The sequence below is a fragment of the Trachypithecus francoisi genome, unplaced genomic scaffold (assembly GCF_009764315.1).
Source record: "Trachypithecus francoisi isolate TF-2019V2 unplaced genomic scaffold, Tfra_2.0 Lachesis_group3, whole genome shotgun sequence".
In the NCBI taxonomy this organism is placed as follows: Eukaryota; Metazoa; Chordata; class Mammalia; order Primates; family Cercopithecidae; genus Trachypithecus; species Trachypithecus francoisi.
Window position 1 is genome coordinate 18649907 of NW_022681468.1, and position 19870 is coordinate 18669776.

Consider the following 19870-nt stretch of genomic DNA (forward strand, 5'->3'; position numbering starts at 1 on the left):
CAAAAGCAACGGCAACAAAAGCCAAAATCGAGAAATGGGATCTAATTAAACTAAAGAGCTTCTGCACAGCAAAAGAAACTACCATCAGAGTGAACCGGTAAGCTACAGAATGGGAGAGCATTTTTGCCATCTATCCATCTGACAAGGGCTAATATCCAGAATCTACAAAGAACTTAAACAAATTTGCAGGAGAAAAACAACCCCATCAAAAAGTGGGTGAAGGATATGAGCAGACACTTCTCAAAAGAAGACATTTATGCAGCCAACAGACACAAGAAAAAATGCTCATCATCACTGGCCATCAGAGAAATGCAAATCAAAACCACAATGAGATCTCACACCAGTTAGAATGGTGATCATTAAAAAGTCAGGAAACAACAGGTGCTGGAGAGGATGTGGAGAAATAGGAACACTTTTACACTGTTGGTGGGACTGTAAACTAGTTCAACCATTGTGGAAGACAGTGTGGCTAGTCCTAAAGGATCTAGAAATAGAAATACGATTTGACCCAGCCATCCCATTACTGGATATATACCCAAAGGATTATGAATCATGCTGCTATAAAGACACATGCACATGTATGTTTATTGCGGCAGTATTCACAATAGCAAAGACTTGGAACCAACCCAAATGTCCATCAACGATAGACTGGATTAAGAAAATGTGGCACATATACACCATGGAATACTACACAGCCATAAAAAAGGATGAGTTCATGTCTTTTGTAGGGACATGGATGAAGGTGGAAACCATCATTCTCAGCAAACTATCGCAAGGACAGAAAACCAAACACCACATGTTCTCACTCATAGCTAGGAATTGGACAATGAGAACACTCGGGCACGGGGTGGGGAACACCACACCTGTGGGGGGGGGCGGGTAGGGGGGAGGGATAGCATCAGGAGATATACCTAAAGTAAATGACGAGTTAATGAGTGCAGCACACCAACATGGCACGTGTATCATATGTAACAAAACTTCACGTTGTGCACATGTGCCCTGGAACTTGAAGTATAATAATAAAAAAAGGCACCAATTCATAAGTGGGGGGAGTCCTCATGACCTCATTATCTCCTAAAAGCCTCACCTCTTAAGACAATTGCATTGGAGAGTGAGTTTTAAATGAGTTTTAGAGAAACACATTCAAACTGTAGCACTGGTTTTTACCAGACAACTGTAACTTTTCCGTGTGTTTGAAAATTTTCAAAGTAAATAGTGGAGGGGAAAAGCAAAAATATTCTAGCTCCATCTCTTTAAAAAATTACCTGGGATTATGGTTTGGTGGTAATCCAGAGAGAGAGAAAAACACTTTAAGACTTGTTGTATAAGAAGCACGATTGTAGCTCTGTATATTTTTGGTAAGATGTTTGGCACAATGCTTTATAGGAGCATAAAAATATTGTCCTAAGGGTTAAGATTTTAAATACAGAACTTATAGGGAAAGAGGACAGAGTTCCTGGTTATGAATCATGTCCATCAGCCTGACACTTTAATTACAACTTCTTTGGAGTTTATAGTATATTATCCTCATGAATCCCCAATTAGAGGTTTGAGTCATCCAAATAAATCTGCAGGACTTACATATACAGAGGTCGTTATCGAGCGGCCTAGCTTCATGCTTCCAGGTGTATGACATATGACACCCTCTGTCCTTTCACTTGTGATGTGTCTCTAGTTTTCCCAAGCCAAAAGCAGAGCCCAGGATTAGAGCAACATATATTTAAGGGTGTGTTTTCGCAGATGTCGGCTGGGACTAGAAGACAAATGTAGGCATGCTTAAACGCTGAGACCAATGTGGAAACTTCACGAGGTGGGGCTGGGGGAAGAAAATTTCTGGTGGGGCACGTTTAAGTTAACGTGAGTGTATAACGCTATCAGTTTTACTACCACTGAGTGGGTATATGAAGGGGATGTTTGCGTGTGTGTGTGTGTGTGGTGTGTGTGTGTGTGTGTGTGTGGTGAAGGAGGGTGTGTGTGTGTGGCGGGGGGTATTTTCACAAAATGACATGGAAACCTGACTGCAGTTCTTTTGGGAAGAGGACGTGGAGGTGTCTTGGGGTGGGGAAAAGATGGAAGGCTAAGATTTCTTCTGGACTTCAGGGAAGAAGGATGAAATCAAAGGGAAACAATCCTAGGCAGATTAATGAATTTAGTCTAATATTTGTGAATTCAAAGTAGATTCTAATCAGACCGTCTCCTCCTTCTTCTGTTTGCAGAACTGCCACTAAACAGGATTCCCCAAGCTGCTTCATCACTCCCTGCCGTTCGCTGTCCCAGGAAATTCTCCTGCCTCGCCCCGGAATCCGTGTTCGACTCTTCTCTGGCTGAGCTGTTCATTGCCAGCCACCCCGAGACTCCCCACGCGGCAGGCAGCGTCTCCTCCGGTCTCACAGCCACCCCGGGCTGGAGCGTGGGGAGGGGGTAAGGGAGCCAGCCAACTCGGGGAAACTTTGTCGCCAGAGATGACTGGGGTTTTCGGGCTTTCCCAGCCTTCCCATGCCGGACCACACGGCATTCATTAAAGTGGTGCAGCAACTATCGCTGCGCTTCGGCCCGGCAGGTTTTGAGCTGCAGAGACCAGTGCGCCCGACAGCAGCGCTTTGCCACCCAGTGCATCCAAGACGCGGCGGCCGCCAGGCCGGGTCTCCTGCTGGGGGACGACGAGTGCAGGGAGACTTTGCGCCACGATGTTTTGTTTTCCTGCCGCAGGAAAGCTAGGCAGTCTGTTTCCACCGGACTCAACCCGCCTGAAGCAATAGCCATGGAAGTAGCAGCGGCACAGAGGGAGACGGAACCGCTTGGCGCGGCATCTTTTTTGGATGTTTTTTCTCTACACAGACGACTTCTTTCCTTCCTTGGGTAAGTGAAGGCCAGCCTGTAAATAACCAAAGGGTAGAACCGAAGGGGATGAAAAGGGATTGCAGTAGCCCAAAGGGCTAAGTTTTCTTGGGAGGGGGTCTCCCTCCATCCCCACTCCATGCAGTCCATTCCAAATATGCAGTTGAGAAGGAGTTGTGTTTGATTTCAGGCACGTTGTGGGAAACGGTACTGGGATTTATTTACCTAATTTTGGTGGTTTTTTTTGCGGGGGGGGTCACAAACTTGTTTTTGTCTACATTCTGAGAAGGGAGAATGAAAGTGGAGGTGAGAGAAAGCTCCAGAGGTTGGAAGTGGGGAAATGAAAGGAGGGGGCGGTATCCAGTGATTAAGCAGAGAGATCATCCTAAGGGCCAATGACTAGTGCACGTCTTCAAGGCAGACCAGGAGCACTAGACACTGATCCTGCTCCTTACCCTAATTAGAGTCTACCCCAACCTCCCCATCCCCAGCCCTCCCCTCATAACCATCCTGCTGTTGCCATTATGGGGAAGGTCATCATTACCGAGGGCCCCAAATAACTTTTAATGAGGACCTGCAACCTGTCTTGTACCCAAGTGATGCTCAATAAATGTTTGTTGATTGGCTGAATGATGTTGCATTCTAAGGGTGCATTTCCTGCCACAGAAATTTGCCTTGGACAGTCAACTAAATCCTGGATGCAGACCCCAGAACACAACAATAGCTCAATTCATTTTGCAAAGGAGAAGGGCCTGGAGGCTTAGAAAATATGATATTTAGACCTTCATTACCCAAACGAACCCATTGGACAGGTTCAGGGTCAGATTCATGGGTCTGGGGACTGGATGAACTCACAAGGTTCTGGCATGGAGAGCATGGACCTTTGTGTCCTACAAACTTGGGTTTGAATCCCCACATCGTGACCTTGGGAGTCTTTATCTCTCTGAGCCTTGATCTTCTCATCTGTAAAAGGAGGCCAGTTACAGCTTCTGCAAAATGATGTAACAAAGATGAATGGAGAGGGAATATGAGATGGTAAGAGGATTTCAGTAGATGTCAATCATGCCTCCCCATGTTCTGATGACTCAGGAGAGGGTATCTTTCTCGCTGATACCCCTCTCTGGCTCTGATGCAGGCAAAAACATTGTATTGCAGTGACTGTGCTACAGTCCAGCTGCCCGTGAACAGTTAAAGAGAAGAGTGCAGAGTGAGGTTCGAAAGCCTTTCTTAGAAGCAGCTCCCTCTGGACTTGAGAACAGAATTTACATACACACTGGTGTCTCCGGGCACGACTGGGAGAAACAGAGATTCCTTGTTTGTTTGATTTCTATGTCTTAGCCATCCTCCCAGTCCTAGTAGAGAGAGGCAAAGTGTGGTTACAGAGTCCAGGGAAGATGGTTCTGAAGCACCCGGGGAACCTGCCTAAAGGGCTGAAGAGTCAGAGTAGCACCATCAGATTGGTACCAGTTTTGCCCGAATGGGGTTTGCAGAGAATTCGGGGCTCCAGCCTGAGTGACAAAGCACTCACCTTTCCTACAGACCACAGCGTACCTCTGTAGGTCTTGCTCTTGGACCCAGAAACCTTGATGTGATAGTGAGGGATGGATGGTGAGAAACATGCTGCTGACAGAGGGCTCCCCAAAAGCCTCAAGGTGCCCTAGAGTGGCATGCAACTCAGAGATCAGCTACTAGTGTGGGATTTTAGAACTCCAGCTGGCAGGCATGGGAATGAACTGGGCAGTTTCTATGTGTAAGTAAAGGCAACAACAATCTAACAGGACCTTATGGCACTAAATAGTAAGCCCCATGAAGGCAAGATCTCTATCTTATTCTCTGCCATATGGCCAGCACATAGCACAGTGATGGCACTTGGAAGGGGTTCAATATATATGTTGAATGAACAACAAATTTTAGTAACCTTATCTGGAAGCCAGAGTAGGGGTTTAAACTACTTCCTGTTCAACACTGCACCATGCAATTCATGTCTTCATTTAGCAAGTATTTCTTGAGCATCTACTACGTGTAAGGCTCCGTTGCAAGGCATCCGAAGCAATTTGTCAGCATCATTCATGTTGATACTCAGAGTGACCCATTCAAGAGCACCTCAGCACCACCTGGCTTTTCTGGAGACTGAGGCCCCACCACAAACCCCTGTGGGCTTTCAAGCAGGGGCAGTGAGAGGGCATTAGATAAATGCTCCAGGTTTAGCCCCTTTCCGGGAACAGATCTGGGTCCCTTCGCATCTTCCCGGCTGGGTCCCAGGCTCCCGGGGCCGCCGCTTCCAGGAGCTGCCAGGTCTTGGCAACTCCGCTTTCCTCGGGGGCCGCCGTGCCTCTCTCAGCCAACGACCAGCGGCCCCAGTCCGGCTGCAGGTAACTGGGAAAGGGACCAAGCTGCGCCTGGGGAGCCAGCTTCCCCGGGCGGGGAGAGCGCAGCAGACGAGGAGCGGTCCCAGAACAAAAGGCTCATGGCTGGCACGGGCCTCCTCGGAGTGCGTCGGGGACGTGGGTTCGGGACTCAGGCGAGAGAGCCAGGAGCGGGAGGAAAAAAATGAAGTGGGAAAAGAGGAGGAGGGAGACCCCAGGGTGGGAGCGGTGAGAAGAGGTGACCCAGGGGCTGAGGTCTGCGGCGGGGCCGCAGCGTCCCTTCCTCCGCCTCCTGCAGCGCCTTCCAGGCAACCAAGCGTGTCTCCGGCTGCAACTCCAGCAAGCGCGCCGCGGCCGCCTCCACGCCCGCCCGCCGGCCGGCCGAGCCAGTAAGTAGCCGCGCGCCCGCCGCTCGCTCCCCGCCCCTCCGCGGCTTCCCCGCCGCCGCCCACCGCCGCCCACCGCCTCCCGTCGTCCCGCGGGCAAGTCCGCGGCCGCCTCCTGCTGCCCCCGGCCGGGTGCCGGGGGCTCAGCGCGCCTTCCCGACTGGTCGCCTCGGTCCGCTGCTCGCCCTGCTCTCTCCTGCCAGGGCGCGGCGTCTGGGGCGCGCCACGGGGAGGGTAGCCCTCGCCGCGCGCTCCCCGGGCGCCGCGCCACCTCTACATCCAATGGCTTTCGGGGAGCGGGAAGTGGGGGGCGTCGCCGGGGGCGAGGAGCCGAGGCCGGGGTGGGGCGTGTGCGCTCAGCGCGGCCGAGCGAGGCTGACGTGCCCGCCCAAGCGCGCGCCCGGGAGTGTATGTGCGGGTGTGTGTGTGTGTGTGTGCGGGAGTGTGTGCGCACACGCCTTCGGGGGCTGGAGTGACACTGCAGTGGGTTTCTCCCTAGCCCCAGTCTTCAGACTGCTTAGCCCCTAACCTGCTGGCACCGCTTTCGGGAAGCAGCTTGGTTCTTCCATCTTCCCAAGCCTTCCTCTCCATCCTTTCATCCACCCCTTGCCGATCTTACTTTTTCATTTACCCACGGGGCCACGGCCGGCCACCCCCTAGCCGTTGCAAACACCCAAGCCGTCTCCAGTTCTCTCCCAAGCCATTATTTTCCCACCTGTCTTTTTCTGGGGTTTCTCCAGGAGCCAGTCTAAGGCTCCCCCATCCTCGAAAATTGTTTTGTTGGACTGCTAAACCGAGGCGTGTAAAGCTTGAGGACTTTATTATTATTTGGGTTCTTTTCATTTCTTCCCCTTCTGGGCAACGGAGCAATGAAATTTCCAATCGAGACGCCAAGAAAACAGGTGAACTGGGATCCTAAAGGTGGGTATTTCCTACTTTTGGCTGCCCTCGCCCTGCCTCTGTCTCCAGCGTGTGCGCGCTTCCTTGAGTGGAAGCACTCTCTTCTGGCAGCGTGTGTCCTGAGGCTGGGAAATGCGCCTGGGAACTGCAGCGCGGGTGGGAGGAGGGCGGAGGCAGCGTGGGTTCCGAACCCAGATAGTGCCTGTCATTACCACATAATCATTGTCCCTCCTGGATTGTCTCCAGATCTGTTTAGATAGACCAAGCCGACTGTTTGGTTTGAAATTGCAAGTGTCGGTATTTGCTTTTGACTTTGAGTGTGCGAGTGTGTGTGTGTGCGTGCGTGTGTCCTTTGTTTCTGGTGATCTTTGTCTCTCTGGCAGATGGGTGGGGTGCCTCCCCCTGGACCTGGAGCTGCGCCGCATGCCCGGGTGTCCTCAGTGGGAAAGGTTTCCTGGCAGCAAGTGGGGCTCGAGTTGCAGCAGCCGTCCCTAGGGGTGGGCCCTTCTCGCAGGGCATGCAGAATAATGGAGCCCACAGGGCCTCCTGAGTCTTCATTCAATCTTATTACCAAACCTAGCAGCTAGTTAGGCTCAGGTCAGAGTAGAAGCGGAGGAGGGGTGGTTTGTGAGAAGGGTGGGGCTGGCAAGGCATCGGGGAGGGGCACGAAGTGTGCCCGCTCAAGCAGTGGTGTGCTTTGCATGCTTTTACGAATGTTGGATCAGGTTTCATCCACGCAAAAGGGAGCGATTAAGACGGATTTGTGTGTGCCTAGCGTCGGCCACCGTGTCTGTAATTAGCATACAGATGTTAAGGCTCCAAGGGAATGATCAGTATGGGAGCAGAACAAGTTGGAACTGCGTGTCCAGTTGTGACAAGAATGCTCTTTAGCATTTCTCTTAGCTCATCTGACAACTGTGTCAGGCGAGGCAACGCCTCTGTGTGTATTGGGATCGAAATTTGTTTATTTGGGGTGCGTGTGTGTTTAATGTTCTTTATGAGCGCGTTTCTTCTTTTTCTCCAGACTGGAAAGAAGAAACCTTCTTATTTGTTGAGTAAATGTCTTAGGAATTGACTGGCTGTTGAAGAGTGTGTGAAGAGATATTGCCTTTTTTAAAACACCGAGGTTGTTACGTCTTAAATACAGCCCAAACCTTTTATTTTGTCTCTACTTGAAATCTCTGGAAATATGGAGGTCTGCCTTTGCTTTTTGGGGGGAGAATCCCTGAAAAACATATTTGTTAAACGCCTATTACATACTAAGCACTGTCCTAGGCACTGGAGATACAGTCAGAACAGGAAAGACAAAAGCTCTGTGTTGGAGTTTACAGTGAGGAAGACGGACCTAAATCAATCATTGCATGGAGGAATGCATACTTCAAAGTTTATGTATGCTCCAAGGAGAGCATTTGAGGTTTAAGAAAGTGTCTGATAGAAGAGATTGACAAGGACTGGAGAAGGCTTCCCTGAGGAGATGACACTTGGACTTAGGCCTGGAGGATGTATGGGAGTTAATTGTCTAAGGAGGAGGGGAATTGTTGCAGGAAAGGGAACAGCAAGTGCAAAGGGCCTGAGGCAGAAGAGGCATGTGTATTTGATGAACTCAAAGAAGGTTCCCATGGCTACTGAAGAGTGAGTGAAGAGATATTGCCTTTTTTAAACACCCAGGCTGTTATACTGCAAATACAGCACAAACCTTTCATTTTGTCTCTATTTGAAATCTCTGGAAATATGGAAGTGTGCTTTGGCTTTCTTTTGGGAAATCCCTGAAAAATGTATTTATCCCTAGCAGAGAGCAAGAGAGCTTGTGTTTTGAGATATAACTGGGGGATCCACAGGCGAGACCCCCCACCACCAAGCCCTGTGTTGTTGGAGGTGGGGCAGAGTTGTGGGGTTGGAAGAGTATACTATTTGTCTTAAGCCAATGAAGAATTTCAAGACAAAGAGTGACACGATTTGAACTAAGTTTCAAAACAAGGGTTATGTGGCTTTTGTGGATATGGGGGACCAGATACAATGGTAGCATGGGCCAGGGTAGTTGCTGTGAGCATAGAGAAGCGGTTGGAGTAGAGAGCTGTGGAGGACATGAAATCAACAGGCTTTGCATGAATAATGTTTGAAAGTCAAGTGAAGGAATTGGAATGACTGAGATGGCAGCCAGAGTAGGACCAGTCTGGAAGGAAAGCTCATGAGTTCAATCTAGGACTTGTTGAGTGGGACATGTCCCCAAGCCATCCAAGGGGTGTGTTAAGTGGGCAGCTGTCTAAATGCTGGGGTCAGGATCTTCAAGGAACTTTGGTACAGAGGGAACACTCTGATACTGATTTTGTGAAGCTGGCTTTGGGTTTTAAGGTATATTTCTGTATGATCATCATTCTATATATTCATGTTCCAGTGATGTACACAGATGAATGTTACACATTATACAGCCTGACACAGTGAAGAAAAGCATGCAAATAGCAACTTCAGTTACAACCAATGGTGCTAAAAATGAAAAAACCTCAACAAAATAACAAAATTTAATGAGCAACCATTGCATGCCAGGTGCTTTATGTGTATTATTTCATACAATTATTTTCACAATACTTATCTGATGGTATAAGTGTTATAGTCCCATTTGGCACTTGATTGCCATCATGACACCACTAATCTGCCTTCCAGTGAGTGTCTCTGACTTTGTGCACAGTTGTTCCCAAAGGTAGGGGTGACAGTAGTCTTTTCTAGCCAGGGGATGGAGGCGGGAAGAGAGTGGGGAGTGAGGTGGCATATCTCTTATCTGTATAGAATTATGTGCTAGGTGCTCTTCTAATGCTTTACAAGCATTAATTTAATCTTTACAAACATTTTAGGAGGAAGGTATTATCCTAATTTTACAGATGAGTTAACTGAGGAACAGAGAGGTCGAGTAACTTGCCCAAGGTTGCACAGCTAGTAGGACAAGATTAGAATCTGGACTCTTAAACACTCTTCAAGTCTGTGTTTCTTACTGGGACTTTGGCTTTTGCCTGGTAAGGTTCCCAAAGCTCAGGAAGTGAAGAAGCTTGTTGGGAGGAGGAAAAGAAGAAGAGAGAGGATGAAGAGGAAAAGGGATTGGAACAGGAGGAGGATAAAAGAGAGGCAGAGAAAGGAGGAAGGAGAAGAGGAGACAGTGACTCAACCTTACCCTACTCGTTCTTTTCTCTACTAACCTATTTAGACAATAGTGTTTTCATTTCCATGTCTGATGGGCAAGTCAGTGACTACTGGACAGAGTTTGGGTCTATATTTTGGAGGCTCTGGATTACACAGACCAAATATGTTTAGCAGGGAAAAGATGAAAGGGAACCCAGCAGTATTAGGGGAAAGAGGAGAGAGACAGTTCACGTTACTTGGACTGTAGGATTTGTCTGTCAACAGATATGACCCTTCAGGCGGCGGTGCTCTCATGGGTTGTGGAAGGCAGTTGTAATTATAATGTTTTTCTTACAGCCTTATTACCCTACAATTTAATAGCACAAAATGAAGGTGGTTTGAGAATAGATTGGTCTGGATGGCGTTTGGGTGGATTAAGCAAAGCATTGTCAAGAGCTGTAGGTAAAAACAAGACCCAAATGTAAAATGGTTCTTCTCTGGTGAGCTGTGGCCTTCCTTCATATTCATGGAACAGAGCCTTCTTCGAAGAGCATTACTGTTTGTGTAGGACCTACTAAAAGTAGATTGGTTCTAAGTCTTAGCTTTCATAGCAGCATTTACGTGCACTTTATTTATTTATTTATTTATTTGAGATAGAGTTTCGCTCTTTTTGCCCAGGCTGGAGTACAATGGCGCGATCTCGGCTCACCATAACCTCCACCTCCCGGATTCAAGCGATTCCCCTGCCTCAGCCTCCCGAGTAGCTGGGATTACAGGCATGTGCCACCATGCCTGGCTAATTTTTGTATTTTTAGTGGAGACGGGGTTTCTCCATGTTGGTCAGGCTGGTCTTGAACTCCCGACCTCAGGTGATCCACCCGCCTCAGCTTCCCGAAGTGTTGGGATTACAGGCGTGAGCCACTGCACCTGGCAACGTGCACTTTAAATCATCAGCATCATTTGTTGATGATTTTCTGCTTAGAACTGGTATTTACCTGCTGCTTTTGTGTATTAAGATCTTGTTAAAACAGTAAGATCTGCAAATAGTATTCCTCTCACTAGAGGCAAGCAGATGAATACAGTATAAAAAACTTTGAATTTGGGGGCAAAATAATTAGCTTCTAAAAGTAGCTGTAGCAATACTTAGTTATATGACTTTGGGCTGCTCATTTAGCTTTTCTGGGTTTCCCTTCCCTTCCATGGAGAAAGGAGTCATTGCCTTTGTCTACCTCTTTGACTTTGTCTCTTCAACTTTCCCCATCTTGATCTGCTTGGGGCCAGTTGGCTTCCTTTCATTCCTCAAATAGATCACACTTGCCTCTGTCTGAGGGCCTTTGTGCTTGGAATTCCCACTGCTTATAATGCATTTCACATAGCTGGCTCCTTTCCGTCATTTGAATCTCAGCTCAAATGTCCTCTTGTCAGGAAGGGATTCCCTGTCCCATCTGAAAGACCTCTCCTCTTGTTCCCCAGCACCATCATTTTCTCTTATGTCACCTGTTCAGTTGTCTTACTGGCACTTGTCATTACTTGAAGCCATCTCACTTACTCGTGGGCCACATTTGATGCCAGCCTCCTTTACTAGCATATGAGCTGCATGAGCAGGGACTTTCTCTGTCTTGTTTATTGCCATAACTCCAGTGCCCTGGAAAGTGCCTGGCACTCAGTAACCCTTTGCTGAATGAATGGAAGATTGGCAGGATGGATTGGAGAGGACCGAAGGCTTTATGCATCATGGAAACTGCAGGATGCCTCTAAGCTACAAATGGCAAAGTACAAATAAGGAGAAAGGAAGAATATCCCCAAATAGCGGCGTATCAGACAGGACACTGATATTCCCACTTCCTTGCAAGCTCCAGCTCTCTCTAAAGTCTCCAGTGGGCTGTTTTCCTTCTTTTCTCATCTTTGACCAGGCGTAAGAAGGCTGAATAGAAGTGTGGTGAGGGTGGATGGGTAGACTGATCTAGCCTGCTAAAGATATGGTCAATGTCCAATAAATAATTTGGCTCATATTAGCTATTGGAGTGTGGCTATTTTTAGGTACTTTAATCCGCTTAAGAAAGAAGCAAAGCTATAGGATTGGAGCTGGATTTTTTTAAAAGGCTGCATTTTTAGTGCACACTTTAATGCAAAATTCTGGAGAAGCCCATACCTTATGTGCATAGCACCTTTCAGTTTACAGAACACTTTTTAGGAATGATCTCATTTGTTCTTTAAACAACCCTATTTTTGTAGTGATTAGAGTCTTAGACTTACTGACACATAAAGCAAGATATAGAAAAGATAAATGATTTATGTGGGTGCCCAAAGCAACAAACAGGCAGAGCTGGGGCTACCCTAGGCCTTTTGATGCTTACGTCCATGACAGTTTCCTTCAAGCTTTCCTTCCTCACAGCATCTTCGTTCATTCCACACTCTCTTGCTCTTTGTTTCCCACAAGTGTATTCAAAGGTTTCTCTGAGAGATTTAGAGGAAGCAGTCTCCCTGTTGATCAGTGAATCTTTAGTTGACGGCTATTTTCAGCAGGTTGTACTTATTATACAGGTCTACACTTTCATTCTAATGAGCTCAGGTGAAGACCCTTAGATCTTCCTTCTGCTGTGCTGGCTAAAAAAATATTTTGATCTTTCGTGAATGGGGACCATTTTCAACTTGCTAGGTTGCTTAAGTGCTAGCTTTATTAATGTGTTTCCAAACACACATTTGCATAGCTTAGATTTCCTGGAAAGAAAATCTATTTTTGATTTAATATCCAATTTTCAGGAGATCAGTGTTCCAAATGGGATTTAAAATGTGCCAAAATCACCACAATTATCCTCAAAAGTACCAAGGAACTGTGTTCCAAAAACTGTCTTAGCCAAGATTTGGTTCAGGCTTCTTTTCCAGCAGTGTGTAAGGAGTTCACCATCTTTTTGCCAATCCCGGTGACCACTGGATTGAATTAAGATTGAGCAGGATAACTTTGCTATTACATGCCATTTCCAAAACATCTGTACTTTGGCTCCATATGAGCCTCACCTTAAATCTGATGCATTTAAAAAATATAGGCTTTTCCCTCATTAGGAAACTTCAACCACAACTGAGATATGGTGTGAAGTATATTTAATATAGGCACAGTGAGCTAGTGATTTTCTTTCTGCTTTTAGTCTACAGGGAATTAGAGGAAGAGTTTAATGATAAAATAGAAAGAAGCCATTCTACTGATAGCCAGTTAGGAAGTTTCAGTTTGGACAGCTCCCTTGGCTGATGCAGAAAGGTGGATAAAAGTGACAATCTTTTTCTGTACTCTGATTTTTATAAAGGGCACCTACTGGATGATCCAGATGAGGTTAGAGTTAGTTAGGGGCTTAGCTCTGCATGGCTTGGTTACAGAATCTACCTAAACGTGGCACTAGGAGTGTGGTCACCCTGTTGGTTACACCCACCTGGGTAATTTCTCTCCATAAGTATTATGGAGGTCCAAGGGACCTTCTACTTTTGGGGTCTGGTCCTAGGGGTACTCTCAGCGGAGACTTTACAGTTTATCTACGTCTGGCTCATTACCATCACCTAGAATGGGGAAATAAGGACCTCATATTTACTTGCTAGAACATTTATTTGTCATTTGCAGCCACAGTTTAAGATTTTTTTTTCTCCCTTGTGAGTGTCTAGGACTGAGTACTTTGAATTGAAAATGAAACCTGACTTCCTAATCCTTAATTTAGGGTTGAAGGGAGGGAGTGAGGGAGGGCCATAGTCACTGGTAGGGGATGGCATGGTCATGAGGGAGCATTGCATTCTTTACCTTTGCCATTCCCAGAGCCAGGGAGGTGGGGAGGGATGGGCATTGGAGGTAGTGGCGATGAGGCTGGGAGGTGGATAGGATTTCAGGAAATTTTACATTTTGTATTACCAATAGCTTCTAGTCTCATCACTTACCGTTTCTGTGGAAGCAACTTTGAAGCAGAGTGGAATGGTGGGGAAACCAGATTAGAAAGGAAAACATAGGTTTACTGCCCTACATAAGCCAGGTGATCACAGGAAACTTTTCCTTCATTCCTCCCTTCCTTCTTTTCTTCATTCCTTTATTCCTTCCCCACCCAAGCCCCCCCAAATCCTGCAGAGTTTGCTTGGGCACGTGTAGTCCCAGCTACTGGGGAGGCTGAGGCAGGAGAATGGTGTGAACCCAGGAGGTGGAGCTTGCAGTGAGCCGAGATCGCGCCACTGCACTCCAGCCCGGGTGACAGAGCAAGACTCATTCTCAGAAAAAAAAAAAGGAGTTGCTTGAATAGAAAATGAAGATTTGGTCAGGTGATGGAGAGCTTGGAAGTCACAGTAACCTTTGCAGACGCCTAAAACACCAATATTCATAATTTTGACATTCAAGCTAGCAAAAATTTTACTACCAAGAAAATGAGTTTCTTATGTGCAAGCAGAACTTGAGATCCCCTAAATAATCACACACCAAATATTTAGCATGATAAAGATAAATAGTATAACTTACTAAATTTAATGTGATATGAGCCTGACACGCAGAATAGAGATGCTTGATATGAGGTGTGATAAAATATTTGACATCAAACCTTCACTTACTTTGTCCTCTGAGACAAAAGTCAGGCACCAAGTGTTTAAGAAAAATTGATGGGAGGAAAAACTTAGAGATGAAAAAAGTCTATTTATTAATTTATATTTTTCTCTGAAAATTGGGGAGTGTTGTTACTCATGTTAACCATGGACCAACCTGGGCCAGCTCCTGGATTCTGCTGGCTAAGAATGTTACTTTAGGCCAAAGGAATTTATCTGGTTTGGCCTATGCATTATTACAATAACCTGAAAGGAGATTAAATACATGTTATAGTCATTTAACCTAGACTCCAGGCAAAATGTCACCCTCTGTACAGTATAGGAGTTTAGGATAGGAGACCTGGTTTCTAGGACTGGCTCTGACACTCATTTAGAAAAGGAGGGAATTGAGTTTTTGGTTGTTGAGATCCCTTCCTTCCCTGATAGTCTTAGATTGCCTAAGTCCTCATCCAAGCATGATTTACTAGAGGCTGATTTGGGAACATTGCTTCATTTTTCTATGACTTGGTATCTTCATCTGCAAGATAGAGATAATTACAGCCATTACTTCCTTGGTTTGTTATGTGGATTACATAAAGTGATACATGCAAAGCTTGTAGAAGAATGCTGGATCGTCATAAAAGCTGCATGAGTGGTACCTGCATTATGCTGTTCTCACAGTTGCAGTAGACAGCCTGTGAAGTCAGGGCAGCCTCCAGCTCAGCCTCTTGGAAGCATCTGGTTCACTGTCTGGATCATCCAGGAGGTAGTCCATAGCAGAGCACAACCCTCCTGGTACTCTGGTAGACTCTTCGTGTTCTTAGTTCAGATTTAAACAACCTAGGCTGTCCTGGTTAAGTCAGAGAAAAGACCAGTGAAAGAACACGGCTTGGAATCACAATATTTGAGTCTGAGTTAATGTACCAATTTTATTAGCTGTGTATCATGGTCGATTTGGGTTGTTTTAATAAAATTCTAATAAAACTAGATAGATTATAGACAACAGAAATTTATTTCTTATTGTTCTGGAGGCTGGGAAGTCCAAGATCAAGGCACTAGTAGATTTGGCATCTGGTGAGGGCCTGCTTTTCACCTCACAGATGGTGCCTTCTTGCTGTGTCCTTACATGGTGGAAAAAGTGAGGGGTCTTTCTTGGGCCTCTTTTATAAGTGCACTAATCCTAATCATGAAGGCTCCATGAGCATGACATAATTACTTCCCAAAGGCCCAATCTCCTAATAACATTACCTTTGGGATTAGGATTTCAACATATGAATTCTTGGGGGACACATTCAGACCGTAACACTATATGAGCTTGGCCACGTCACTTAACCTTTCTTAGCCTTAGTTTTCTTTTGGATAAAATAAAGATCACAATAATAACCACTTCACAGTTGCTGAGATGATCAAATGAGACAAATGTGAACAAACTTCATAAACTGTTAAATTCCAGACCAACATTTCCCAAAATGTCTACTATGAGACATAAGCTAGACTCATCAGATACTCTGAGAAGAAAAGTGGTGTCATGGTAAAGTCAGTTTGCAGTATGATACGTGTTCAGTCATTCCTAGAGAGTCATCATGCACATTAGCATGTTACTGTATTACTGTGTAACAAATAACCCCAACATTTAGTGGCTTAAATCAATATAAACATTTATTATCTCATAAGTTCTGCGGATCAATACTTCAGGGATAGCTTAGTTGGGTGGTCTGACTAGGAGTCTGTCATTGGTAGTGGTCAGATGTTGTCTGGGCTGCTGTCATCTGGTGGCTTGACTGGGGCAGGAGGATATGTTTCCAAGATGGTGCACTCATGTGACTTGCAAATTGCTGCTGGTTGTTGGAGAGAGGCCTTGTTTCCTGCCTATGTGGGCCTCTCCATGGGATGCTTATGTGTACTCATATGTGACATGGTGTCTGGCTTCCCCGAGAACAAGTGATTCAAGAGAGAACAAGGTGGAATTGGCAACACTTTTTATGACTTAATTTCAAAAATCACATATTGTTACTACCACCACGTTCTTTTCCTTAGACGCCAGTCACTCAAGTTAGTCCACATCTGGGGAAGAGTGGGGGTGATTACATTAATGTTGGAAGGGAGGCATGTCAAAGAATTTGAGGACATATTGAAAAATCACCATGAGAATCTTTTCCTATTATTTATTGAATAGACACTACATGCTAGGCTAAGTGCTTTATAGTTATGATCTCATATAATCCTATTCATAATCCAAAGAAATAGGTGAAATTATTATCTCTGCTTTCTGACGAGGAGGCTGAGGCCTATAGAACTTACATAACTTGCCCAAAGTTACCTAGTCGTGCTACGACTTGAACCTGGGTCTGTCTGATTTAATGCCTGAACTCTTACCTCTGCCTCATACGCCTCTCTCTGATAATCTTGTAGTTCAGAAGTCTGTTTAATTTTGTTTAAGCCTGCATTTTCTACTTAACCACAGAATGAGGATTCATTTAACTCCATTTTTACCCTTTCATTTACCAATGGCTTGAAACATTATTCTAGAAAGACAGTGAGCATGATGACGATGTAGGTATAATATGGACATATGATCTTCTAACAGATCCCAGCATACCTATCAGTCCAAACTTGTTGTATTATTCAATTACTGGAAGTGTCTATTGAGCCTGTCTTGTATGGGCACCATGCTATGTAAATGTGTAAACATTTATTTTAAAAAAATGACCCCACAGTCCACCCTATTTTTTCTGACTGTAAAACTAGAGGTGGAGTGTGATAACTCATGGTCCCACTTCTCTTACAGAGTCCCTTTCTTTACAATGTCCCTTCTTTTACAGAGTCAGTGACTGATGACTTAACTTCCTTGGGTAAAACCAGAAAAAACAGGATGGCCTCCAGGCCGAGCAGTAGAAGTGCTGGGGAATAGGGTGTCTGGTGTGTGTCTGGTGTGTTCCTGCAGTGCCTGCAGGCCATGTGTCTGTATGGTGACTGAAACGCAAGTCGGCATCCCGCCAAGATGGCAGGGACCGTGTGCCTGGGGGTGATGGCAAACACACAGCGAGAAGCTGCTGATGGAGGGAGGACCGTTAGCACTCCTTGTCATATTTTGAGTAAACATTTTTTTGACAATCTTGTTGCTTTTTCTGTACAGTCTTGAGAAAATGATTTCCAGGAAGCAGGATGCATCCGATGCCTTAGAGGTTCCCATGTTTCCAAACATTATATGCCTGGCTTATTCCTGAGGCAATTTTATATTCTGAAGGAAGTTTTGGAGCTTCTGTGTTCTGGGCAGAGGCGAGTGAATATGGTTTCTTTTGAGTTGCACCATGGACTTGAGAATGATCAGGAGCCGGACATTGTTGAATATGTCACTTACTGCACAAAATGGCAAAGACAGGGTCTGGGACAGGGTGAGAGTGTGTTGAATGGAGCTGCCTGGGGCCCCAGTCACATTCAGGAGCCAGCACTGATCGCGTCTGTAACCATAGTAACCAAGAGTAGAAAAAGTCTCAGGATGCCAAGATGTCATTGTGCCCCTCTTCTGGTTCTGTTGTTTTCCCTTCTATTCTTTCATCCAGAAATTCCCCCATCCCTGCCCCCAACCACCCGACTTTCAGGGTGGTTTCTACACTGGCGATTTTAACTTCCTACTAACTCAATACTTCTGCAGCCCCTTTTTCAATTCCGGGATCCACAAGGATTCATTGTGATCCAGACTAAGCCACATGCACCTAATTTCCTCCGCTTTTCCATTTTTACAGTGAAAATTGGTCCTAAGTCATGTAGTATAGATGCTCTAGACTTATTTACAGCTGGGCATAACAATGGTGGCTCACAGCACTCGATGTTTCCAGTAACAGTCCTGCACTCACAGTCTGGTATAGATTGTGAGGTTTTAAGATGTGTTTTAAATGAACAGAGAAAGACAATGAGGCACAGGAAAGGGGGCCTCGGTCTCTTGTTTGGAGATGTGGGTTTGGTACTGGTTGGAAAGTGAGGTGTGGCATGGCACATGAGGGTGGGGAGAGCCGGGGGGTGCTCAGGTCATGTAGGGTGTAGTAGGTCTTACTAAGGAGCTCTTTTTTTCTGAGAATAACAGGAAGGTCTTGATTGATTTGAAGTGGGAGGATGACACAATCAGATTTTTATTTAAATCGCTAATAAATCAAATGATTGCTTCAGCGAATGTTTGCAGAGGATACTTACTGTGTGACAGGCATGGTGCTGGCCTCACCTGGGGTATCTGTGTATTCTTATAGGAATCCTACATAAAAGCTGTTAAAAAATATTTATGCAGAAAAAAGAGCTTTTCTTGACATCTTTGAATTATGATAACCAATTCCAAACTTCCGGTTGCAAATGGGAGGTATATCTGAAAGCAATGGCGATTGCATTTTCAATTTCTGTTAATTAAAATGATATTTTCCCTGGCTTTGTTACATGACCCTTGATTCTGTGACAAGCTGCATATCTGCAGTCGATGAATCAATAAATGCAAAACTGTGGTGCACTCGCTCATATTCTGTTATACTTCACACGCCTTTTGGAAGCATGTGGCTCTCAGTTCAGCATAATGGGTCTGATAAAAATTGCCCCTCCATACCCGCCATCACTTTGTTCCTGGCGTGTCCAGTGGTATTGTAACATTGGGGTATTTCTTCTTTGACTCTCATGGGACCCCCTGCTAGTTGTGTTCTTGTGGACTTAGCTTGGAAGACCTCCCCAAAGCCTGAATTAATGAAAACTTCTGATGTGCCGATCCCTTTCTCTGGCAGGGTGAGAACGCATTTTCTATAGGAGCGTGAATGCCTGCTGGTCAGGCAATAATCTCTGCATTCAGCCTCAGTATTAAAGACAGGCAGAGCGGACAGCCACAGGGGGTGGGATTTGAAGAGCCCTATAAAGTCCCTCTCCACAGCTGACACACACTACTCCTTCCCATGACTATCAGGACGCCTACAATCTTAACAGTTACTTTATTCATTAGGTGTTGTCACTCGTCCATCTGGTTATTCCGTAAACACTTAGCGAGTGAGTGCCTGCAGAAATGGGGCTAGGCATTTGACACAGAAAGATGAAAAAGACCTGAGGCGGTGCACCCAAAGAAGTCACAGTCTAGCTACTGAGACAGGTGTATCATCAAGTAATTATGATACACCACGATAAATGCATTGATAGAGATGTGGATTAAAACGTCAGCTCCAGAACACATCCTGTTAAAATGCAAATGTAGTTCCTCAGGGTAACAAACTAATTCTCAATTACCCATGGGTGCAGCCAAATTCATAGTTTCTATGAGAGAACTGGACCAAGAGAGAACAGAACCAGGGACTGATATTTATTGATAGGCTGGTGTCAAGTGGGAAGGGGAGAAGTCAGGTGCTGTGTAGGGAGCAGACAGAGGGCTCTGGAGGGTGGGAGTGACAGGGAGGTCACTGAAAGCAACTTTTTGTTGTGCAAATGTTATTCAGAGGTTGCTTTGCTCATGTTAAATTGACTTCATAAATTGGAAGGAACTTTGAGATATCCAAGCCCATTGAGGCGTCCTAGGACAACACTGAATCTAGATTGGTCAAGTGACTTGTGCTTGCCCAGACAGCAAAGAGGGAATGAAGCATATCTATGAACCTGTAATGCTAACCTTCATTATTCAACAGTGATGCTTATGGCAATGCCAACAGGTGTTGGAGCCTTTTATTAATTTTTAATTTTAGTTTTTTATTTTTTTGAGACAAGATCTTG

At 45.6% G+C, this 19870-nt stretch overlaps 1 protein-coding gene across 1 annotated transcript in view; it reads left to right on the forward strand.

Annotated features, from left to right (window-relative positions):
- Nucleotides 1-6009: 6009 nt before the first annotated feature.
- Nucleotides 6010-19870, forward strand: part of KCNK10 (potassium two pore domain channel subfamily K member 10) — a 148770-nt gene continuing 134909 nt past the window's right edge. The window contains exon 1 of the mRNA XM_033191687.1: nucleotides 6010-6511. Coding sequence (XP_033047578.1) covers nucleotides 6460-6511 — 52 coding nt within the window. The 5' untranslated portion in view covers nucleotides 6010-6459. The remainder of the gene's footprint in view (nucleotides 6512-19870) is intronic.